The sequence below is a fragment of the Myxine glutinosa genome, chromosome 1, assembly GCF_964187855.1.
Source record: "Myxine glutinosa chromosome 1, kmMyxGlut1.1, whole genome shotgun sequence".
Lineage (NCBI taxonomy): Eukaryota > Metazoa > Chordata > Myxini > Myxiniformes > Myxinidae > Myxine > Myxine glutinosa.
Genome location: NC_136261.1, coordinates 7427077 through 7445848, shown reverse-complemented (window position 1 = coordinate 7445848; position 18772 = coordinate 7427077). Strand labels below are relative to the sequence as shown.

The window sequence follows — 18772 nt, the reverse complement described above, 5'->3', positions numbered from 1 at the left end:
AGGACCCAAAAGACCCCCAAAAACCAAAAGACCCTTAAAGACCCAAAATACCTCAAAGACCCTTAGAGACCCCAGATACCCAAATATCCTGAAGACCCAGAAGACAAAACCACACCAACACGTCCAGGTGAGGGAAGGTTTGCAATCTCTGATTGCTCTTGCTAGTTGTTGATGGAACACACCCATGGTTATACTTTAACCGTTCTGTGTGCGGTTCACTTTAAAATGTTAAACTCTCCCAGGAGGTCCAACGACGTCTCGTGAACATTTCACTTGTAGCGCAAAGCACGTGACGGATGTCATTTGGGGATATTATCTATTTATTAGGTACACTCATGCCTGTGGACACAGGAGTGTTCAGAGATCAAAATCTCACCGTATTTACACACCGAACACATAGATGACCCCTTCTACGTCTCGACACGTCATTGGAATGAGACATCATCAGGTGAAGAAAACAATTTAACCTCACGTTGTGATAAAGTGGTTGTGCGCGGGCTGAACGAGGCCAACATTAATAATATTTGCAAAACAACATTAAAACGAAACGGACGAAAGCCTAAACATTCTGTGGTGTTTACAATGTGAGTGTGCGAACAAGCGTCAACGTTATTATAATCATTTTAACGTCTCATGATTCCTGTCAATAATAGTAATACGTACTTCGACCACTATTAGATAACAACAATAACAACAACGGCATAAAAAAAAGTATAACGTGTTGCCATCACCGGACGTCACGTGGTGGATTGGAGCGATGGCGTCAACTCGGCAGGAAAACAAAGTCAGTGTGTTATTTTATCTGTTCGCTGATGTGCCGGTCCCCTGTATCTCGGTCCTTTTCACCTCCTCCGCGCCTTTCATCATTTTCACTCTGCTCTTCCCTGTCCCCTCTTCCTCTCTCGCGACCTCGCCCGCCCGTTTCTACGCGGCACTGATTCACACCGCTCCAACCACCCCCCAACCTCATCGTCACCCCGACCTCGTCACCCCGACCCCGGCGTCACCCCGACCGCGGCGTCACCCCGACCCCGTCGCCACCCCGATCCCGTCGCCACCCCGACCCCGTCGTCACCCCGGCCCCGTCGCCACCCCGACCCCGTCGCCACCCCGGCCCCGTCGCCACCCCGACCCCGTGGCCACCCCGACCCCGTGGCCACCCCGACCCCGTCGCCACCCCGACCTCGTCGCCACCCCGACCTCGTCGCCACCCCGACCTCGTCGCCACCCCGACCTCGTCGCCACCCCGACCTCGTCGCCACCCCACACCACCCCGACCTCGTCGCCACCCCGACCGCGTCACCAGACACCACCCCGACCTCGTCGCCACCCCGACCTCGTCGCCACCCCGACCGCGTCACCAGACACCACCCCGACCTCGTCGCCACCCCGACCGCGTCGCCACCCCGACCTCGTCGCCACCCCGACCTCGTCGCCACCCCGGCCCCGTCGCCACCCCGGCCCCGTCGCCACCCCGGCCCCGTCGCCACCCCGACCCCGTCGTCACCCCGACCCCGTCGCCACCCCGACCCCGTCGCCACCCCGACCCCGTCGCCACCCCGACCCCGTCTCCACCCCGACCACCTCGTCGCCACCCGCACAACCTCGTCGCCACCCGCACAACCTCGTCGCCACCCGCACAACCTCGTCGCCACCCGCACAACCTCGTCGCCACCCGCACAACCTCGTCGCCACCCGCACAACCTCGTCGCCACCCGCACAACCTCGTCGCCACCCGCACAACCTCGTCGCCACCCGCACAACCTCGTCGCCACCCGCACAACCTCGTCGCCACCCGCACAACCTCGTCGCCACCCGCACAACCTCGTCGCCACCCGCACAACCTCGTCGCCACCCGCACAACCTCGTCGCCACCCGCACAACCTCGTCGCCACCCGCACAACCTCGTCGCCACCCGCACAACCTCGTCGCCACCCGCACAACCTCGTCGCCACCCGCACAACCTCGTCGCCACCCGCACAACCTCGTCGCCACCCGCACAACCTCGTATCCACCCACGCCGTGGAGACGAGGTTGTGAACGCGCTGCGTTCCTCACCATCCCCATCCTCCCTACCGTCAACATCTACAACATATCAACACCTGGCACCACGTCCCTATCCTGGCACCGCGTTCCTCTCCTGGCACCGCGTTCCTCTCCTGGCACCGAGTTCCTCTCCTGGCACCGCGTTCCTCTCCTGGCCCCGCGTTCCTCTCCTGGCTCCGCGTTCCTCTCCTGGCACCGAGTTCCTCTCCTGGCACCACGTTCCTATCCTGGTGCCGCGTTCCTCCTGGCGCCGCGTTCCTCTGCTGTCGCCGCGTTCCTCTCCTGGCGCCGCGTTCCTCTCCTGGCGCCGCGTTCCTCTCCTGGCGCCGCGTTCCTCTCCTGGCGCCGCGTTCCTCACCTGGCGCTGCGTTCCTCTCCTGGCACCGCGTTCCTCTCCTGGCCCCGCGTTCCTCTCCTGGCTCCGCGTTCCTCTCCTGGCACCGAGTTCCTCTCCTGGCACCGAGTTCCTCTCCTGGCACCAAGTTCCTATCCTGGCGCCGCGTGCCTCCTGGCGCTGCGGTCCTCTCCTGGCGCCGCGTTCCTCTCCTGGCGCCGCGTTCCTCTCCTGGCGCCGCGTTCCTCTCCTGGCGCCGCGTTCCTCTCCTGGCGCCGCGTTCCTCTCCTGGCGCCGCGTTCCTCTCCTGGCGCCGCGTTCCTCTCCTGGCGCCGCGTTCCTCTCCTGGCGCCGCGTTCCTCTCCTGGCGCCGCGTTCCTCTCCTGGCGCCGCGTTCCTCTCCTGGCGCCGCGTTCCTCTCCTGGCGCCGCGTTCCTCTCCTGGCGCCGCGTTCCTCTCCTGGCGCCGCGTTCCTCTCCTGGCGCCGCGTTCCTCTCCTGGCGCCGCGTTCCTCTCCTGGCGCCGCGTTCCTCTCCTGGCGCTGCGTTCCTCTCCTGGCCCCGCGTTCCTCTCCTGGCGCTGCGTTCCTCTCCTGGCGCCGCGTTCCTCTCCTGGCGCCGCGTTCCTCTCCTGGCGCCGCGTTCCTCTCCTGGCGCCGCGTTCCTCTCCTGGCGCCGCGTTCCTCTCCTGGCGCCGCGTTCCTCTCCTGGCGCCGCGTTCCTCTCCTGGCGCCGTGTTCCTCTCCTGGCGCCGTGTTCCTCTCCTGGCGCCGCGTCCCTCTCCTGGCGCCGCGTCCCTCTCCTGGCGCCGCGTCCTCTCCTGGCGCCGCGTTCCTCTCCTGGTGCCGCGTCCTCTCCTGGTGCCGCGTCCTCTCCTGGCGCCGCGTTCCTCTCCTGGCGCCGCGTTCCTCTCCTGGCGCCGCGTTCCTCTCCTGGCCCCGCGTTCCTCTCCTGGCGCCGCGTTCCTCTCCTGGCGCCGCGTTCCTCTCCTGGCGCCGCGTTCCTCTCCTGGCGCCGCGTTCCTCTCCTGGCTCCGCGTTCCTCTCCTGGCGCCGCGTTCCTCTCCTGGCGCCGCGTTCCTCTCCTGGCGCCGCGTTCCTCTCCTGGCGCCGCGTTCCTCTCCTGGCGCCGCGTTCCTCTCCTGGCGCCGCGTTCCTCTCCTGGCGCCGCGTTCCCCTACTGGCGCCGCGTTCCCCTACTGGCGCCGCGTTCCCCTCCTGGCGCCGCGTTCCCCTCCTGGCGCCGCGTTCCCCTCCTGGCTCCGCGTTCCCCTCCTGGCGCTGCGTTCCCCTCCTGGCGCCGCGTTCCCCTCCTGGCGCCGCGTTCCCCTCCTGGCGCCGCGTTCCTCTCCTGGCGCCGCGTTCCTCTCCTGGCGCCGCGTTCCTCTCCTGGCGCCGCGTCCCTCTCCTTGCGCCGCGTTCCCCTCCTGGCCCCGCGTTCCCCTCCTGGCGCCGCGTTCCTCTCCTGGCGCCGCGTTCCTCTCCTTGCGCTGCGTTCCTCTCCTGGCGCCGCGTTCCCCTTCTGGCGCCGCGTTCTCCTCCTGGCGCCGCGTTCTCCTCCTGGCGCCGCGTTCTCCTCCTGGCGCCGCGTTCCCCTCCTGGCGCCGCGTTCCCCTCCTGGCTCCGCGTTCCCCTCCTGGCTCCGCGTTCCCCTCCTGGCTCTGCGTTCCCCTCCTGGCTCCGCGTTCCCCTCCTGGCTCCGCGTTTTCCTCCTGGCTCCGCGTCCCTCTCCCGATGCCTTTAAAGGTATGGCACCCCCTTGACCTCCGGGGTCATTCTTGCCATCTGACATGGCACCCCCTTGACATGGCACCCCCTTGACCTCCGAGGTCATTCTTGCCATCTGACGCTGTACTTGTTCCAATATGAATAGGTCGATGTCTTGTCCATGGTATTGATTTCTTGCTGGACTTTCACCTCCCACCCCCCCCCCCCCCCCCCCTCCCAAGTCCTTTGCCTCCTCAGTGGTCTTCTTTTGGTGTTCACCAATTAAGTGACTTCCTATGAATGAGACTGCTACAATGTACATGAAACACCTTACTCTTGAACAGGTTGAATAACAAGAGCCGACGGAGAGAGTGAAACACTTCACATCAGTGAATTTTCGGTTGTTCGAGACGATATTCTCGTCAATATCGTTCACAGGTATTGGGCAAAGCTTTTGGCCTCATCCTCATCCTAATGACACACTACTCATCCCAGGTTATCATGTTGAGTAATCCATCACCATTTAGGCCGATGAGTTGTGGTCCACTAGTCCATCAGTGAACCTCTGAGCTATGTTTCCATCCACATCCATATCTACCCTCTGGCTGGATTCCATGTGGGTTCATCTTCAATAGAAGGAATTTATTGAGCACTTTATCCAATGCCGATGTCCTCTGGAGGTTCAGCTACAGGATATCAACTGGAAAACCTTGACCGGCATATGGTGACACCTTGTCAAGAGAGGTCAGTAAAGTGGATGACCTGCACGATGCTCGTCCATGCTGTGGATCCTTTGTAAGTTATTGCACTCCAAGTGAGGTCTCATCACGTGTTAAAATGAATTCAATGTATTTACTAACCTCTGATGGGAATAGAGCCTGTGATTGATGCTGTGAAGAGAAACAGGTTGAGATGGTTTGGTCATGTGTTGAGGAAGGATGAAAGTGACTGGTTGAGAAGAGTGATGGAAATGAATGTAGAAGGAAGTAGAGGACGGGGAAGACCGAGAAAGACTTGGCTAAAGATGGTGGAAGAAGGAATGCGGCAAGGGGGTTAACAAGGGGAGATGCAGAAAATAGGGCAAAATGGAGAAGATTGTCATGGGGACCGCAAGGCTAACCCCCGCTCTAGCAGGGAAAATTGCCTTAAAATGCATGTTGTACTAAACAGAGGTCACACTGATCTATTTGCAGGTTTCATATCCAAACTGGGATCCCTTTTATGTGAGGACAAGACCGATATTTGCATCTGTCCAATCGTAAGGCACAACCAGAATTGAAGTTGGATCTGAAACCGCTTGGCAAAGGAATGCCGATCAAGTGGGCTGTTTCGGTCATGATTTTCTTGGACATCTTGTCGAGGCCAAGAGCTTTCCCGGCTTTTAGGTTTCAATAACTCGGTCAACACACTATTTGGTTGCTTGTTAACATCTCTTTAAGCTGAGGACCAGTAAACCGTCGCTCTGGGGTTGGTATGTTGCCAGGTTTGAATCATATTGTTACAGACACGACTTTGATGTTAAGGTGGGCCGAGCGGAATGGCCGTCGTGTCCGCACAAATTACCCGATTATACTCGACGTTGACGGAGCCGCGCTACGCTGGATCAATAAAGGAAAAGAAGACACCCGGCTGGATTATAATGACAGACACCAATGTTTCGATTCTCAATTATATTCGTACGGAAAGGTTAGATTACAGGGGCTAGAGGTATATCACAGGAAGACAGGCACTTAGACACACTCTTATATTGACCCCGGACAGACGACAGATAAACGGGACAACGGCTGACTCACACGGGGATTGATGGCAGGGAAAGGCAGGTATCGGTGGCTCCAGGTGCGCCTGGGCTCGGGGCAGAATCCACACGGTTCGGTCCGGTCCAAAGATGCGGGGAGGTCACAGCGCTCGGAGGTAACGTTCTTTCCCAGGCGGGTTCGCTTCCTCTCAGCGATCGCAGGCAACGTTCTTTCTCAGGCGGGGCGCCTCTGACTCAGCGCGCGCAGGTACTTCTTTCTCCAGCTGGGGGCGCATCTCACGTCACGTCCGCTAAGTCGCCACGTATATCCGGCGGGGAGTGACACGCCCTCGGCTCGTTAGCTCCGCCCCAGATGGAATCGGTCCGCCCTTCTGATTGGGTGCGGGGGGGTTACCAGGCTCCGCCCTTGACGAGGAGCTGACAGCCAGCCCCTCTGGTAACCCCGTGGAGCGCCGAGCCGGTGTGAGGACGCATCCTCCCCCGCGCCGCCGCGCCGCCCCCATCTCCTCTGTTGTTGTAGTTATAGTTGTGGAAGAAGATGGAAGGAGGTATGGGAAAGGTCCTAAACTCACTACTGATGCCATATAATCACATTCTGGTGCAACGAAGAGTCATAATTAATGGAAACGAGGCCTTAACTGACATAGACTAAGAATAACTAGCAAGATGTCCGAAAGTTGTCTACGTGTGGTGCGGTGGACCTGGGCACGACATTTAATGGGGGAATAAGGGGAAGGTCGGCTCTACTGATTGTTGTTTACAGACAATGGGACTAGGGAATGGGGGATTGGGGATAGTTGGGGAGTATTGGGGAAAATAGGGGAATATTTACAAGCGGATATGGAGGCCAAATTCCATATTCGCAACATTGCACCCTTCTCTACCCTCGGGGCGTCCCGACCCGATAAATTTTTACCTACTTTAGTGTGGCACGCAATGTAGTTCCCTCTACTATTAACTCTACCCTGAGTGCGACAGTTTTACAGATGTTCACAAATGAGTAAATATGTCCCCCTGCGACGTTGCACCCTTCTCCTCACAGAAACACACCCACAGGATAACCGAATTGCGGAAAGAATTCTCAAACTACACATACAGCCGGTAGGGAGCATTATTTACAAGATTACGCTGATATCTACACTACGATCCAGGACCTGTCTTTGGAGGAACACATGCAGATGTTATGCATAGAGAGAGCGCGCTTGCCAGCATCGATACACCAACCCACGAGTGCTCTGTGGCCGACGGCCTTTAATAACGTGCAGAGCACCCCGTCCCAGCATCAAAAGCACCACCCCACCACCAATCGGTGCAGTCACCATTGTTCATTGGAATAAAAATAAATTCGACAACCCCTAACCCTGCAGGTGTCTCTTGCTCTTCGTGTGGCCTTCAGTGGTGTTAATTAACAGTGGTTCACCTTTATGGCATAGGTGCCACGTTGACCCATAGGTCCATCAACGGGTGGTGCTTGGCCGCAAACGAACTGCGGTCCATTGTGGGTGGCCACAAACATTGCGGTCCATATGGTGTACCGATCCAGGCAGCGAACAGCGAAAGTGCAGGCCCACAACTGCGTAGCCAGCACCTCTCTCTCCTCTCTCTCTACCCCAAAGCCAGATCCTCGGAGGTGGGAGACAAAAGAAGAAACAAGTGAGTAAGGTGGTAAGGGCGCAAAAGTGCACGCAATATAAGGTAATGCACACTGGGGGCACATGGGAACCAGGTGAGACAGGTACGTTCCTATCGTACGCCCCCCCCCCCCCCACCAGGTAACCTACATGGCCCCTCCCTTACCCCTTACTGTATCCACACAACACAACACTACCCATAAACATCTACTTTACAAATCAACAAACATCCCTACTGTCTTCCCCGTTCCTCCCATATACCAAATTCGTCTTCTCTCCCTCCTAACCAATCAAATTTGCCATTTTCAACTCTCATCAAAATTTGCCATCTCCAACTCAACATCATAATTTGCCATTACCAATTCATCATCAGTCCCTCCTAGGGAGGGAGAGATGGAATCACCCCAATGTCTCATCCACGTCGTGATGCGTCTCACAAATCCACACAGCGATTCATCTCCTGCAACAAAACAAAGAAAACACAGGTGTGGAGTCATCATCATCACCACAGGTAAGTGGCTGCGTATGGTGCGACAGGTTCATCAATCCTAACTATTTCCTAAATGACTTTAACAACTTTACACTACCCGGGGTCTTTCTCCGGCCAAACCATTGGCCCTCTTACACTATGGGTTCTAAAAACCAATTCCCATTGGCCAAACTGTGGTGCGCTTCAATTTGGGGTCTCACTCCCCCGATTCATCTCCCGGTGCCCTCGCACAATTTCTGGGCTGCGGCGTGTACCTCTCCCAGTGGGTCTACCCACCTGCACACCTCCACCACTGCAGTTGCCTCCGAGCTTACCTGCTCCTTGCCCTAACCTAACTACCTGGGGAAGGCCCTCTGGCACTCTCCCCACTCGGTGCCCTCTCTGGCACTGGGCTACCCGGGTCCGTCCTCCGGATCCTCGGGCCCCATCCACAACTCTACCGGCTCCCAGAGCCCACCTGCGGCCTCACCTGGCCGACATCCTCACAGTGGTGGAGTGCCCAACCAACTACACGCACTAACAGGCTACACGCCCAGCCATTTCCACAACACTAATGCACCCATTCACAACACCATTCTGCAACCGCACCACAAGTGCCAATATCCAACCACAATTTACCTGTACCCTCTACCTAACACTTACACTACCCGCCCCGGGTACTCGTGAAAGGGGGTCCACTCTTCCCCCATCCACACCTTCGCACCATGCACACCACTCCGTACCACTTACTCCAACTCTCTCCACACACCTGTACTTGCACACCTGTGCTCTCACACCTGGTGCCACCTGCACCCTTCTCTCCCCAAGCGCATTCGCGCTGATCCACACACTCACTACTCACACACTGCTCCACACACCTGTCCAGTTGCACACCCGTGCAATCACACCTGTTCAATTCTCACACACACAGCATCATCTCAGCTAACTACTCCCTTCTGAAACTTGCGCTTCCCAGTCGTCCCTTTAAACTATTGCGCTCCCTCGTCATTATCATCCACACTAATCTACCTGCGTCCCCACTACAGGTATCAGTCACTAACTAATCTTAACGTTACCTACTGTCATCTTCGCTAGATCCCTATCAATATAACCTAACCCACCCGGGCTAGTTTTCACTGCCATACACCCCATAAACTATTGCTCCTTTGCCCCCCCCATGGGAAGGGTGGCAGGGATGCCACCCTCTCCCACCGGGCCTATCGCTCCTCAATCCCCCAGTCCTCTGGCACTAATAAGCCCCCCTTATTCAGAGGTACTGGGTCCCGCCTCGGCATCTAAAGCCGAGGCAATCCACGGGGGCGCCTGCTCGCCGGTGTAAGGTCTTATCCGGTCGGCGTGGACGATCCGAGGGAGGGCTCGTGGCCCCATTTTGATCTTAAAGACCACGTCACAGATTTGCGACAGGACGACTCCTGGGCCTTGCCAGGGGGAGGTGAGTTTTGGGCACCTTCCCTTCCGCCTCCGGGGATTAAAGAACCAAATCTTCATCCCCGGAGCGTATTGACTCCCCTGGCTCCGGTCGTCGTACCTGCGCTTCATCTTTTCCCCCGCCAGATGGAGTTGGCGGCGGGCGAAGGCATGGACTAGCTCCATGCCTTCCTCTAGGTGACGTGCGTACCCCTCCCTCGGCGGGTTAACCACTGTGTCTGGCACGGGACCGCATAGCAAGTCGGCGGGAGCCCGTAACTCCCGCCCATACATAAGCAACGCTGGACTGCATGCGGTGGCCCCGTGCTGGCTGGTTCGGTAGGCCATGAGCAAATAAGGGAGATGTTCGTCCCAGTCATCCTGACGGGTGGTGGTGAACAGTGCCAGTTGTTGGATTAGAGTTCGGTTGAATCTTTCCACCATCCCGTCAGATTGAGGTCTTAAAGGCGTTGTCCTGGTTTTTCGAATTGACAGGAGACTGCACACATCTTTTAGCAATTTGCTCTCAAAATTTCGTCCCTGGTCGGTGTGCAACTCCTGTGGAATCCCATGCCGGCACACAAATCCTTCCACGAAGGCCTGCGCTACCACCCCTGCTTCTTGGTTGGGGAGGGCGTAGGCCTCCGGCCACTTGGTGAAGTAGTCCATCACAACGAGGATGTACTTATTACCTAGGCGGGTGCGGGGTAGTGGGCCTAGGATATCCATGGCCACCCGCTCTAGGGGGGCCCCCACCTGGTGTAATTGAAGGGGGGCCCTCATCCTCCGTGCTGGTCCCTTTTTGGCAGTACAGGCGTCGCATCTCCGACACCAGTCCTGTATGTCGCGCCCCATATTCACCCAATAGAACCTCCGGCGGACCCGAGATATTGTCTTTGTCCTGCCCAAATGGCCGCCGGAGCGGGTACCATGCACCTGTTGCAATATGACGTTCTTGAATTTGTCAGGGACTATCACCAGCCAGGAAGTTCTATCAGAGGGAACCTCCACCCACTTGCGATACAAGATGTTGCCTTTCAATTCCAGGGTCTGCCACTGAGCCCAATATGCCTTTGTCTGCGCCCCGAGGGGGGTGACCTCTTCCCCCTTTGGTCTTTGCCCCAATTTGACCCATTGGAACACCGGCCCCAGAACAGGATCCTCCTGCTGGGCCGTGCTCCAAGCCAACTCTCCAAATTCCTCGTCCGCGGTTAGTGGCAAAATTGGCCCTCTCACCCGGGTTGCCCGGACGACGAGAATCGGGGCGGAATCGCCCAATTGCTCCCTCTCCTCGTGTCTCGCACAAAATTTACAGTTTTCCCCCAGACAAGGACGCCGAGAGAGTGCGTCCGCATTACCATGGGCCTTCCCGGCCCTATGGGCCACATCAAAATCGTACTGCTGCAACTTTTCCAACCACCTTGCAATTTGGCCCTCCGGTTCCTTGAACCGAAGGAGCCATTGCAAGGAGGAATGGTCAGTTCTAACCAAAAATTTCCGCCCGTACAAGTACGGGTGGAAATGGTTCATGGCAGCCAGCATAGCCAATAACTCTTTGCGAGTGACACAATAATTTCGCTCGGGCCTACTTAAGGCCCGACTATAATAACCAATCACTCTCTCCACGCCCTCCTGTGTCTGAGACAAAACTGCGCCCAATCCTTCCTGGCTCGCATCCGTGTCCAGGGTAAATGCCCCGTCGCTAGTGGGGTAAGCTAGAAGGGGTGCGGATGTCAGACACCCCTTCAATTTTTGGAAGGCCTCGTGGCACTCCCGTGTCCAATTAAATCGCGTCCCCTTCTCCGTAAGCCGGTGGAGGGGACGGGCCAACTCCGCAAATTTCGCCACAAAGCGCCGGTAGTAGGAGCAGAGTCCCAAAAATCCCCGCACCTCTTTGATGGTACGTGGTGCGGGCCACTCCTCTACCGCTTTAATTTTGTCTGGGTCCGTTTTTACCCCCTCGCGGCCGATCACGTGACCTAGATAGGCCACCTCTCTTGCAAACAAAGTGCACTTACTCGGGTTCAGCTTCAACCCTGCCTGTCTGAGGCACCCGAACACCTGGTCCAAATTAGCTACTGCCTGGGGGAACGTTTGGGCATGTACCAGGACGTCATCCAGGTACACCAGGCATGATTGCCATGGCATGCCGCCTAGTACATGCTCCATCAATCTCTCAAAGGTGGCGGGGGCGTTACACAAACCAAACGGCATCACAGTAAACTGATACGGTCCCTTACCTGTGGAAAATGCCGTTTTCTCCTTCCCTGCCCTATCCATCTCCACCTGCCAATACCCACTCTTGAGGTCCAAAGTTGTGAACCAATTTGAGCCCGCAACGGCATCGAGGGTGTCATCAATCCTTGGCAGGGGATATGAGTCCTTGAGTGTCACGTTGTTTAGCTGGCGATAGTCCACGCAGAACCGCGTGGTCCCATCCTTCTTTTTGACCAGCACAACAGGTGACATCCAAGGACTTCCCGAGGGCTCGATCACACCTGCGTCGAGCATTTTTGCAACCTGCTCGTCAGCTTCCGCCCTCTTGCTCCAAGGGAGCCGTCGGGCGGCCTGACGAATAGGCCGGGCCTCACCGGTGTGGATCTGATGTTTCACCAGGCCCGTACGTCCAATATCCTCGGTGGACAGGGAGAAGAGGTCCAAATGGGACCCAACCAGTTTGTGTAAGGCCTCCCTCTGGGTACCTCCCAACTCTACGCTACTACGATTTACCATCTCGCAAATGGGATCGGGCCAATTCCTACTTGTTATTGAAGGCTCCCCCCGGGGTCGGCTCGGCTGGACGTTCTCGCCCCTCACTGTCGCGACTTCCTCAACTGGGGTGCAGCCAGCTACCCTCGTGCCCCTTACTATAGTGCGTGGTTCTGTACTCACATATACTACTCGGACGGCCACTACCGGCCCGTCCGTTTTTACAAGGGTGCGGCCCACGATCAAACCCGGTATGGACTGCGCTGCCACCGGTTCGACCAGGCCGCAGGACTCCTGCCATGTTGGGCGAGCTGCCCACCGGGCCGGCACTATCGCCTCGGCCCTTGGGGGAATGGTCACGGCCTCGGAAGCCTCCAGCTCCGCTCTCTCGGCCGTGCTCACTCCCCCTAACGGCAGCTCTTCTACTCCCACCTGCAGGATCCCCCGGCACAAGTCGATTTTACAACCGCTGGCAGTCAACAGGTCCAACCCTATTAAACATGGGTCGCACACCTCCGCCACCCAAACATCTATCTCCCTCCTTACCGACCCTAACTTGAGGGTCACAGAACCACGCCCTATGATCGGGGCCGTTACCCCGGTAGCAAGCTGCAAACTATAATTTTGCAGGCGCTGGATCTTATCCCAGCCACCTGCGCTCGAATCAAGGACCACAGGGCTGATGATCGTGGCGCTAGCTCCTGTGTCCACTACGGCGTCTACCCCCACGCCGGCAATTTTGCATCTAATTGTCAGGCTACCGGTTCCAATTTGGCCACAATAAATGACCTGTCGCGTCAATGAGGGCTCTCCTCCATCCTCTGTTGCCGAACACCGCCCTACGTGCCCGACACCTTCTAGTTTCCCGGGGTCTGGCGGGGGGGTGTCTGGGGTCGGCTAACCCGCTCCCCCCTGGGCGGAGTTGAGGACCTCAACCGCCGGGGATCATCCCGGCGCATGGCTCGACAGTGCCGCGCCAGGTGACCCGGACGGTTGCAAGTATAGCACCTCACCTGATAAGGTGCTTGCCTCCGGAATTCCAAATTCCCCCCCCTGTAGGTCCGAATTGGATTACCCGCTCGTGGTCCACCGCGGGCCACCTCCGGGGCCGCCTGCCATGGTCCAGGTCCCGCCAGGCGCTGGTCCACCAGCCTCCGGACCATGCCCGCCAGGTCAGGACCCATGTCGGGGGCGGGTCCCCTAAGGGGTCCGCCCTCCATCGGGGGTCCCACCTGGCGGACCGCCATTGCGAGACGCTCGCCCCCTCGGGCTAGGGGCCTCGCTGCTTCCCAACGGGCCGCAGCGTCAGCCGCCTGGCTCAGAGTCTGCGGACGCCACATGGCGAGCTGTTGCCGGAGCTCAATATCCGGGAGGGCCTGGATAAAATGGTCCAGCGCCAGGCTTTCCCGGGAATCCGCTGCCATGCTAGCATGTGCGATCCCCACTGCGCGGCGAATGTCGTGGGCAAGTTCCCCGATGGCTTCCTGGGGCTTGCGTTTTCGCAGCGCGAGCTGAGCTTTAACAAGCTCGCTCTGCTGTTCTATGCCGAATCGATTAATTAGGGCGTCGCGGAGGGCTGGCAGGGTGAGAGCACCCGCTGGTAATGCCGTCAGCACCTCCGCCGCCGCGCCGCGCAATGCGGCCACCAGGTGTACTCCACCTTCGTCCTCACCCCAACCGTTGCCCTTACACACACAGTCGAACTGCGCCAGGTACGCGCGTAGATCACTCTTGCCGTCATACGGCGCGAGTGGGACCTTGTGGGACCACCTCGTATGTGAGTCGTTGCCCGCCTGCCGGACCCCGTGCGTCGCCCCTTGCGGGGTCAGCGCGGGGCCGAACCGGCCGGGCCCCCACAGTACACTACCCCCAAGGGGCTCTCGTGCCTCCCCGGTCCCTCCAACAACTACCCCTGTTGGTGTCGATGCATGGGTCACACCTCCGCAACCCGCTACCCATTCCATACCACCACAACCTTGCTCACCCACACCTCGCACCTCTCGTTCCATACCCTCCGGACCAGCCATACACCTCACTCTTGGCCTCTCACGAACATCCGGGTCTATCTCGACCCCCAAGCTTATTAAATCACCTGGCGCATCATACGCACGACCATATTGGTCACCACTTACACCGGGTCCTCTTTCTCTTCGCTTCTCCTCCATCACCTGCGAATCCCTCATCCGGTTAATGAGCACATCACGATCCGAACACAGACTCTGGACCAATTCTTTTACCTCCTCTTTTATCTCTTTCTTATCCTCTCTCCGTCGCTTTTTAATTTCGCTCACCCCCTCTTCCACTTCTTCTAATTTCTGCTTCACCTCCTTCATCTCCTCGTGCGCCCCTTTAAGTTCTTCCTCTAACTCCACTTTATTTTTTTCTATGTGCTCCCGCACCTCCCGCTCTTTAACCTCCATCACCTCTACCACTTTGTTCATTTTTTTCGTCAAGTCCTCATGTACCGTCTGACACTCTTTTTTAATTACCCCTACGTCCTTTTTCATCTCCTTCTGCGTCGATTTTAACCCCTCTATTACCGCTGTGTTCTTCTTTACCTGTTCCCCCAACTCCTTTTGTCCCACTGTCAGTTGTTCTACTCCCAGCGTCAACTCCTCTATACCCCCTTGCAATTTTACAGTCCCCTTTCTCACCTCCTTCTCCATGCGCTCCTTACAGTGCCTCACCTCCTCGCGCACTCCTCCGACCTCCTCACTCACTCCTCTTCTGATCTCCTCTCCCATCACTTGCATCTCCTGCCCAGATGCCACCCTCATCTGCTCCATTTCCTCCCTGTGAGCATCCAATTTCGTTTCTACCCCCATTCTGACCCCCTCTATCTGCTGCCCCATTTGGTTAACTTCCCTTTCCGCTTGGTCCCTCATGTCCCTCAATTTGCCTTCCATGGTGTTTTCTAACCCCTCTAACCCTTTTTGCATCCCTTCCATTTGATTCTCTTGAGCGGCCATTCTGTTTTCTACCCCCGTTAACCCATGTTTCACTCCCTCTATCTGATTCTCTTGAGCGGCCATTCTGTTTTCTACCCCCATTAACCCATGTTTCACCCCTTCTATCCCATTGTCTAACCCCTCTAATTTCTTGTCTAATCCCTCACCGGTACCCCTCGCTTCGTCCCTCATTACCCACAATTGCTCACCCTGAGCATCCATCCGGTTCCCCATTACCCCCAATTGCTCATTCTGAGCCTCCATCCGGTTCCCCATTACCCCCAATTGCTCATTCTGAGCCTCCATCCGGTTCCCCATTACCCCCAATTGGTTACTCTGCAGTTTGAGGGACGCCTGCATTTGCGCCATAAATTGCTCCATGAGGACCTGCATCTGGGCCATCCCTCCCACTTGTGCAGCGGGTGCGGCCGCCGTAGCTATGTGCGAGGCGCCATTTCGCGCGTCTGCTACCCCCGCTGTTTCGCTCTCCTCACGTGTCTCAATTTGGTCCTGGACCGACCCTGCTTCACTCTCCCCTACCGGACCCCAGCCGTCTTGATCCGCCATAGCGCGACTTTCAAAATTCGAGTTTCGTAACACAAATCCAAATTTTGCTGTTATAATTTCGTCGAGCGCAGTAACCGCGGGACCGCGCTCCGGATCGATTTTGTCGAGCGCAGTACGCGCTCCGGCTCGATTTTCCCTCCCAAAATTTGGGCCTAACTAATTTAGTCCCGGGTCCGAATCTCACTCCTGACACCAATTGTTACAGACACGACTTTGATGTTAAGGTGGGCCGAGCGGAATGGCCGTCGTGTCCGCACAAATTACCCGATTATACTCGACGTTGACGGAGCCGCGCTACGCTGGATCAATAAAGGAAAAGAAGACACCCGGCTGGATTATAATGACAGACACCAATGTTTCGATTCTCAATTATATTCGTACGGAAAGGTTAGATTACAGGGGCTAGAGGTATATCACAGGAAGACAGGCACTTAGACACACTCTTATATTGACCCCGGACAGACGACAGATAAACGGGACAACGGCTGACTCACACGGGGATTGATGGCAGGGAAAGGCAGGTATCGGTGGCTCCAGGTGCGCCTGGGCTCGGGGCAGAATCCACACGGTTCGGTCCGGTCCAAAGATGCGGGGAGGTCACAGCGCTCGGAGGTAACGTTCTTTCCCAGGCGGGTTCGCTTCCTCTCAGCGATCGCAGGCAACGTTCTTTCTCAGGCGGGGCGCCTCTGACTCAGCGCGCGCAGGTACTTCTTTCTCCAGCTGGGGGCGCATCTCACGTCACGTCCGCTAAGTCGCCACGTATATCCGGCGGGGAGTGACACGCCCTCGGCTCGTTAGCTCCGCCCCAGATGGAATCGGTCCGCCCTTCTGATTGGGTGCGGGGGGGTTACCAGGCTCCGCCCTTGACGAGGAGCTGACAGCCAGCCCCTCTGGTAACCCCGTGGAGCGCCGAGCCGGTGTGAGGACGCATCCTCCCCCGCGCCGCCGCGCCGCCCCCATCTCCTCTGTTGTTGTAGTTATAGTTGTGGAAGAAGATGGAAGGAGGTATGGGAAAGGTCCTAAACTCACTACTGATGCCATATAATCACATTCTGGTGCAACGAAGAGTCATAATTAATGGAAACGAGGCCTTAACTGACATAGACTAAGAATAACTAGCAAGATGTCCGAAAGTTGTCTACGTGTGGTGCGGTGGACCTGGGCACGACATTTAATGGGGGAATAAGGGGAAGGTCGGCTCTACTGATTGTTGTTTACAGACAATGGGACTAGGGAATGGGGGATTGGGGATAGTTGGGGAGTATTGGGGAAAATAGGGGAATATTTACAAGCGGATATGGAGGCCAAATTCCATATTCGCAACAATATTATAGTGGAGCAAATGTGGATGTCATTGAAACTCCAAAATTGACATTTAACAGTTCCTGGGCCTTCGTAGAAGTTCCAAACCCAGTCTACCTCTGGTTCTAACCCCAACACTGGCCTGAAGTTGAAGCCTTGAAGCCTTGGGCTGGCCACCCAAGGCCAGCAGATGAGCATATACTTTAGCCTTACATACTCCTGCACGTACTCCGATGCACGTACTCTGCCCAAGCTCCAATAAACGCAGAAGGGTACGCCCACCTGGAGGGCGGGAGTGCCTTTTAGTGGTAAACAATGAAGAAAAGTGATTGTTCTGTATTTCCCTTAACATCGTGTATGTTTTTGATTGTTCACAGTTGGTGTACGAGAGAGATGGCGTATTTGTTCACACATGCATGAAACGCTCCAATGAGCAGGACGCACTCATTCCTGGGGTGCTGCGCCTCCTTGACAAGGTAAATGCATTTTACACCTCGAGTTGTGCGCACACTGTGCTGCCCAAGTACCCGCCGTTGTGATTCACGTGTCGAAGCACAATGCACTTTTTCTTTCTCCGAAATGGATGATTGTGCTGAGTCTGGAGTATTGATCGAACAATGGCGCACACAGGTTGAAGGGCCATTTATTTATCTGCAAATTGTCGCGTGCACGGCCCTTCACCACAACCACCAAACCACAAGCGAGGCGGTTTGATCGTCCCCAATCCATAACCATAAAACCATAATCGTTTCGATCCTCGCCAACCACTAACATTCCCACCCACCCCAATACCCCTCCTTCCAAATTTACAGTTTCCCCTCATGAGTTTCCTTCTGAATCCATTTTGTCCACCTCATGCATCCTCTCCTGAAGAAGAAAGTTGTGTTTCCCCCCCTCTCTCTACTCCTCCTCCCTGTCCTATTACTTCCTGATCCATTCAGTGTACCAGCTCTTCCATGAGCCTTGACTAAGTATATCTAAAAAGAAGACATTGAGAGGGAGTGTTGATGGTTGTGTTTCGAGGAGCTGAAGAGAAACCCATGTCACAAAGGACATATGGAGACCCAAGAGTTTTACTGCATAAGAGATTAGGCCTTGATTCTTGTCGGATTTGCACAAGGAGCCGCCATGCTTGGATAATCCTGGTTTGAAGTTTCAGGGAGATCGGCACTGTTGATGATTAAATTATTTAGTCAGAATTTAATTGTTTTCAATACCAGCAACCCCCCCCCCCCCCCCCCCCCCCCTACCCTGCCTTTTTCTTGGGACAGGGAACCGATTCTGTACTGGACTGGAGTCCGGTGGACGAGGATGGAGACACTGTACAGATGCACTGTGCTAAAAAGGTACCATATGTGTTACCGTACAGCTCCCATCATTGTGCCCCTCTCTGTAGCTTGTCTAAACTCACTTCTTCTACCTCTCACCCTTCTTGAGGACTCCAACTCTGTCGTGGAACTACAAAAAGCATGCCCGCCGTGTCCTGTTGAGGTGCACGACCCCGGATTCGAGCCCGACTGGGCCGTTGTTAATCGTGTGAGACGCAAGAGGATAGCTGGGGATGGTGAGTGATGTTGACGCTCTTCAAAACTCTGGCACTTCCCCCTCTTTGCTTTCTCACCAACCTTCACACCTTGTGGCTAACCCCCGCTCTTGCAGGGAAAATGGCCTTAAAATGCATGTTGTTGTTGTGTTGCTTCACACCCATGTGTCACGCTTCTTGCCTCTTTCGTTTTCATCCCAGCTATCCTGGTCATCTGCTCTCCCCCCCCCCCACCTCGTCTAGTATCCTGCTATCCCCAGCCTTCCTTCACCTTTGCCCGGCTCTCCCTAGCTCCGTCCGTCTGGGCCTCCGCCGTCGTCTCTCCCGATGACTC

General features: G+C 56.5%; 2 protein-coding genes across 3 annotated transcripts in view; both read left to right on the top strand.

Moving 5' to 3' along the window:
- The first annotated feature begins 713 nt into the window (after positions 1-713).
- TBC1D17 (TBC1 domain family member 17) overlaps positions 714-18772 on the top strand; it is a 55303-nt gene continuing 37244 nt past the window's right edge. The window contains exons 1-4 of one of the 2 annotated variants that reach the window (XM_068106946.2): positions 714-784; positions 17273-17371; positions 18167-18241; positions 18333-18459. In XM_068106946.2, the coding sequence (XP_067963047.2) occupies positions 758-784; positions 17273-17371; positions 18167-18241; positions 18333-18459 (328 nt within the window). In that variant the 5' untranslated portion in view covers positions 714-757. Of the gene's footprint in view, positions 785-4861; positions 4881-17272; positions 17372-18166; positions 18242-18332; positions 18460-18772 lie in introns of those variants that run through there. The other variant, XM_078780204.1, reaches the window with a different exon arrangement.
- On the top strand, positions 960-4646 carry LOC144889698 (uncharacterized; the record flags this gene model as incomplete). The annotated part of the gene is made up of 2 exons (XM_078770880.1): positions 960-2276; positions 4524-4646. Coding segments are annotated over 2 exons (1440 nt in total), but the record flags the coding sequence as incomplete, so codon positions are not given.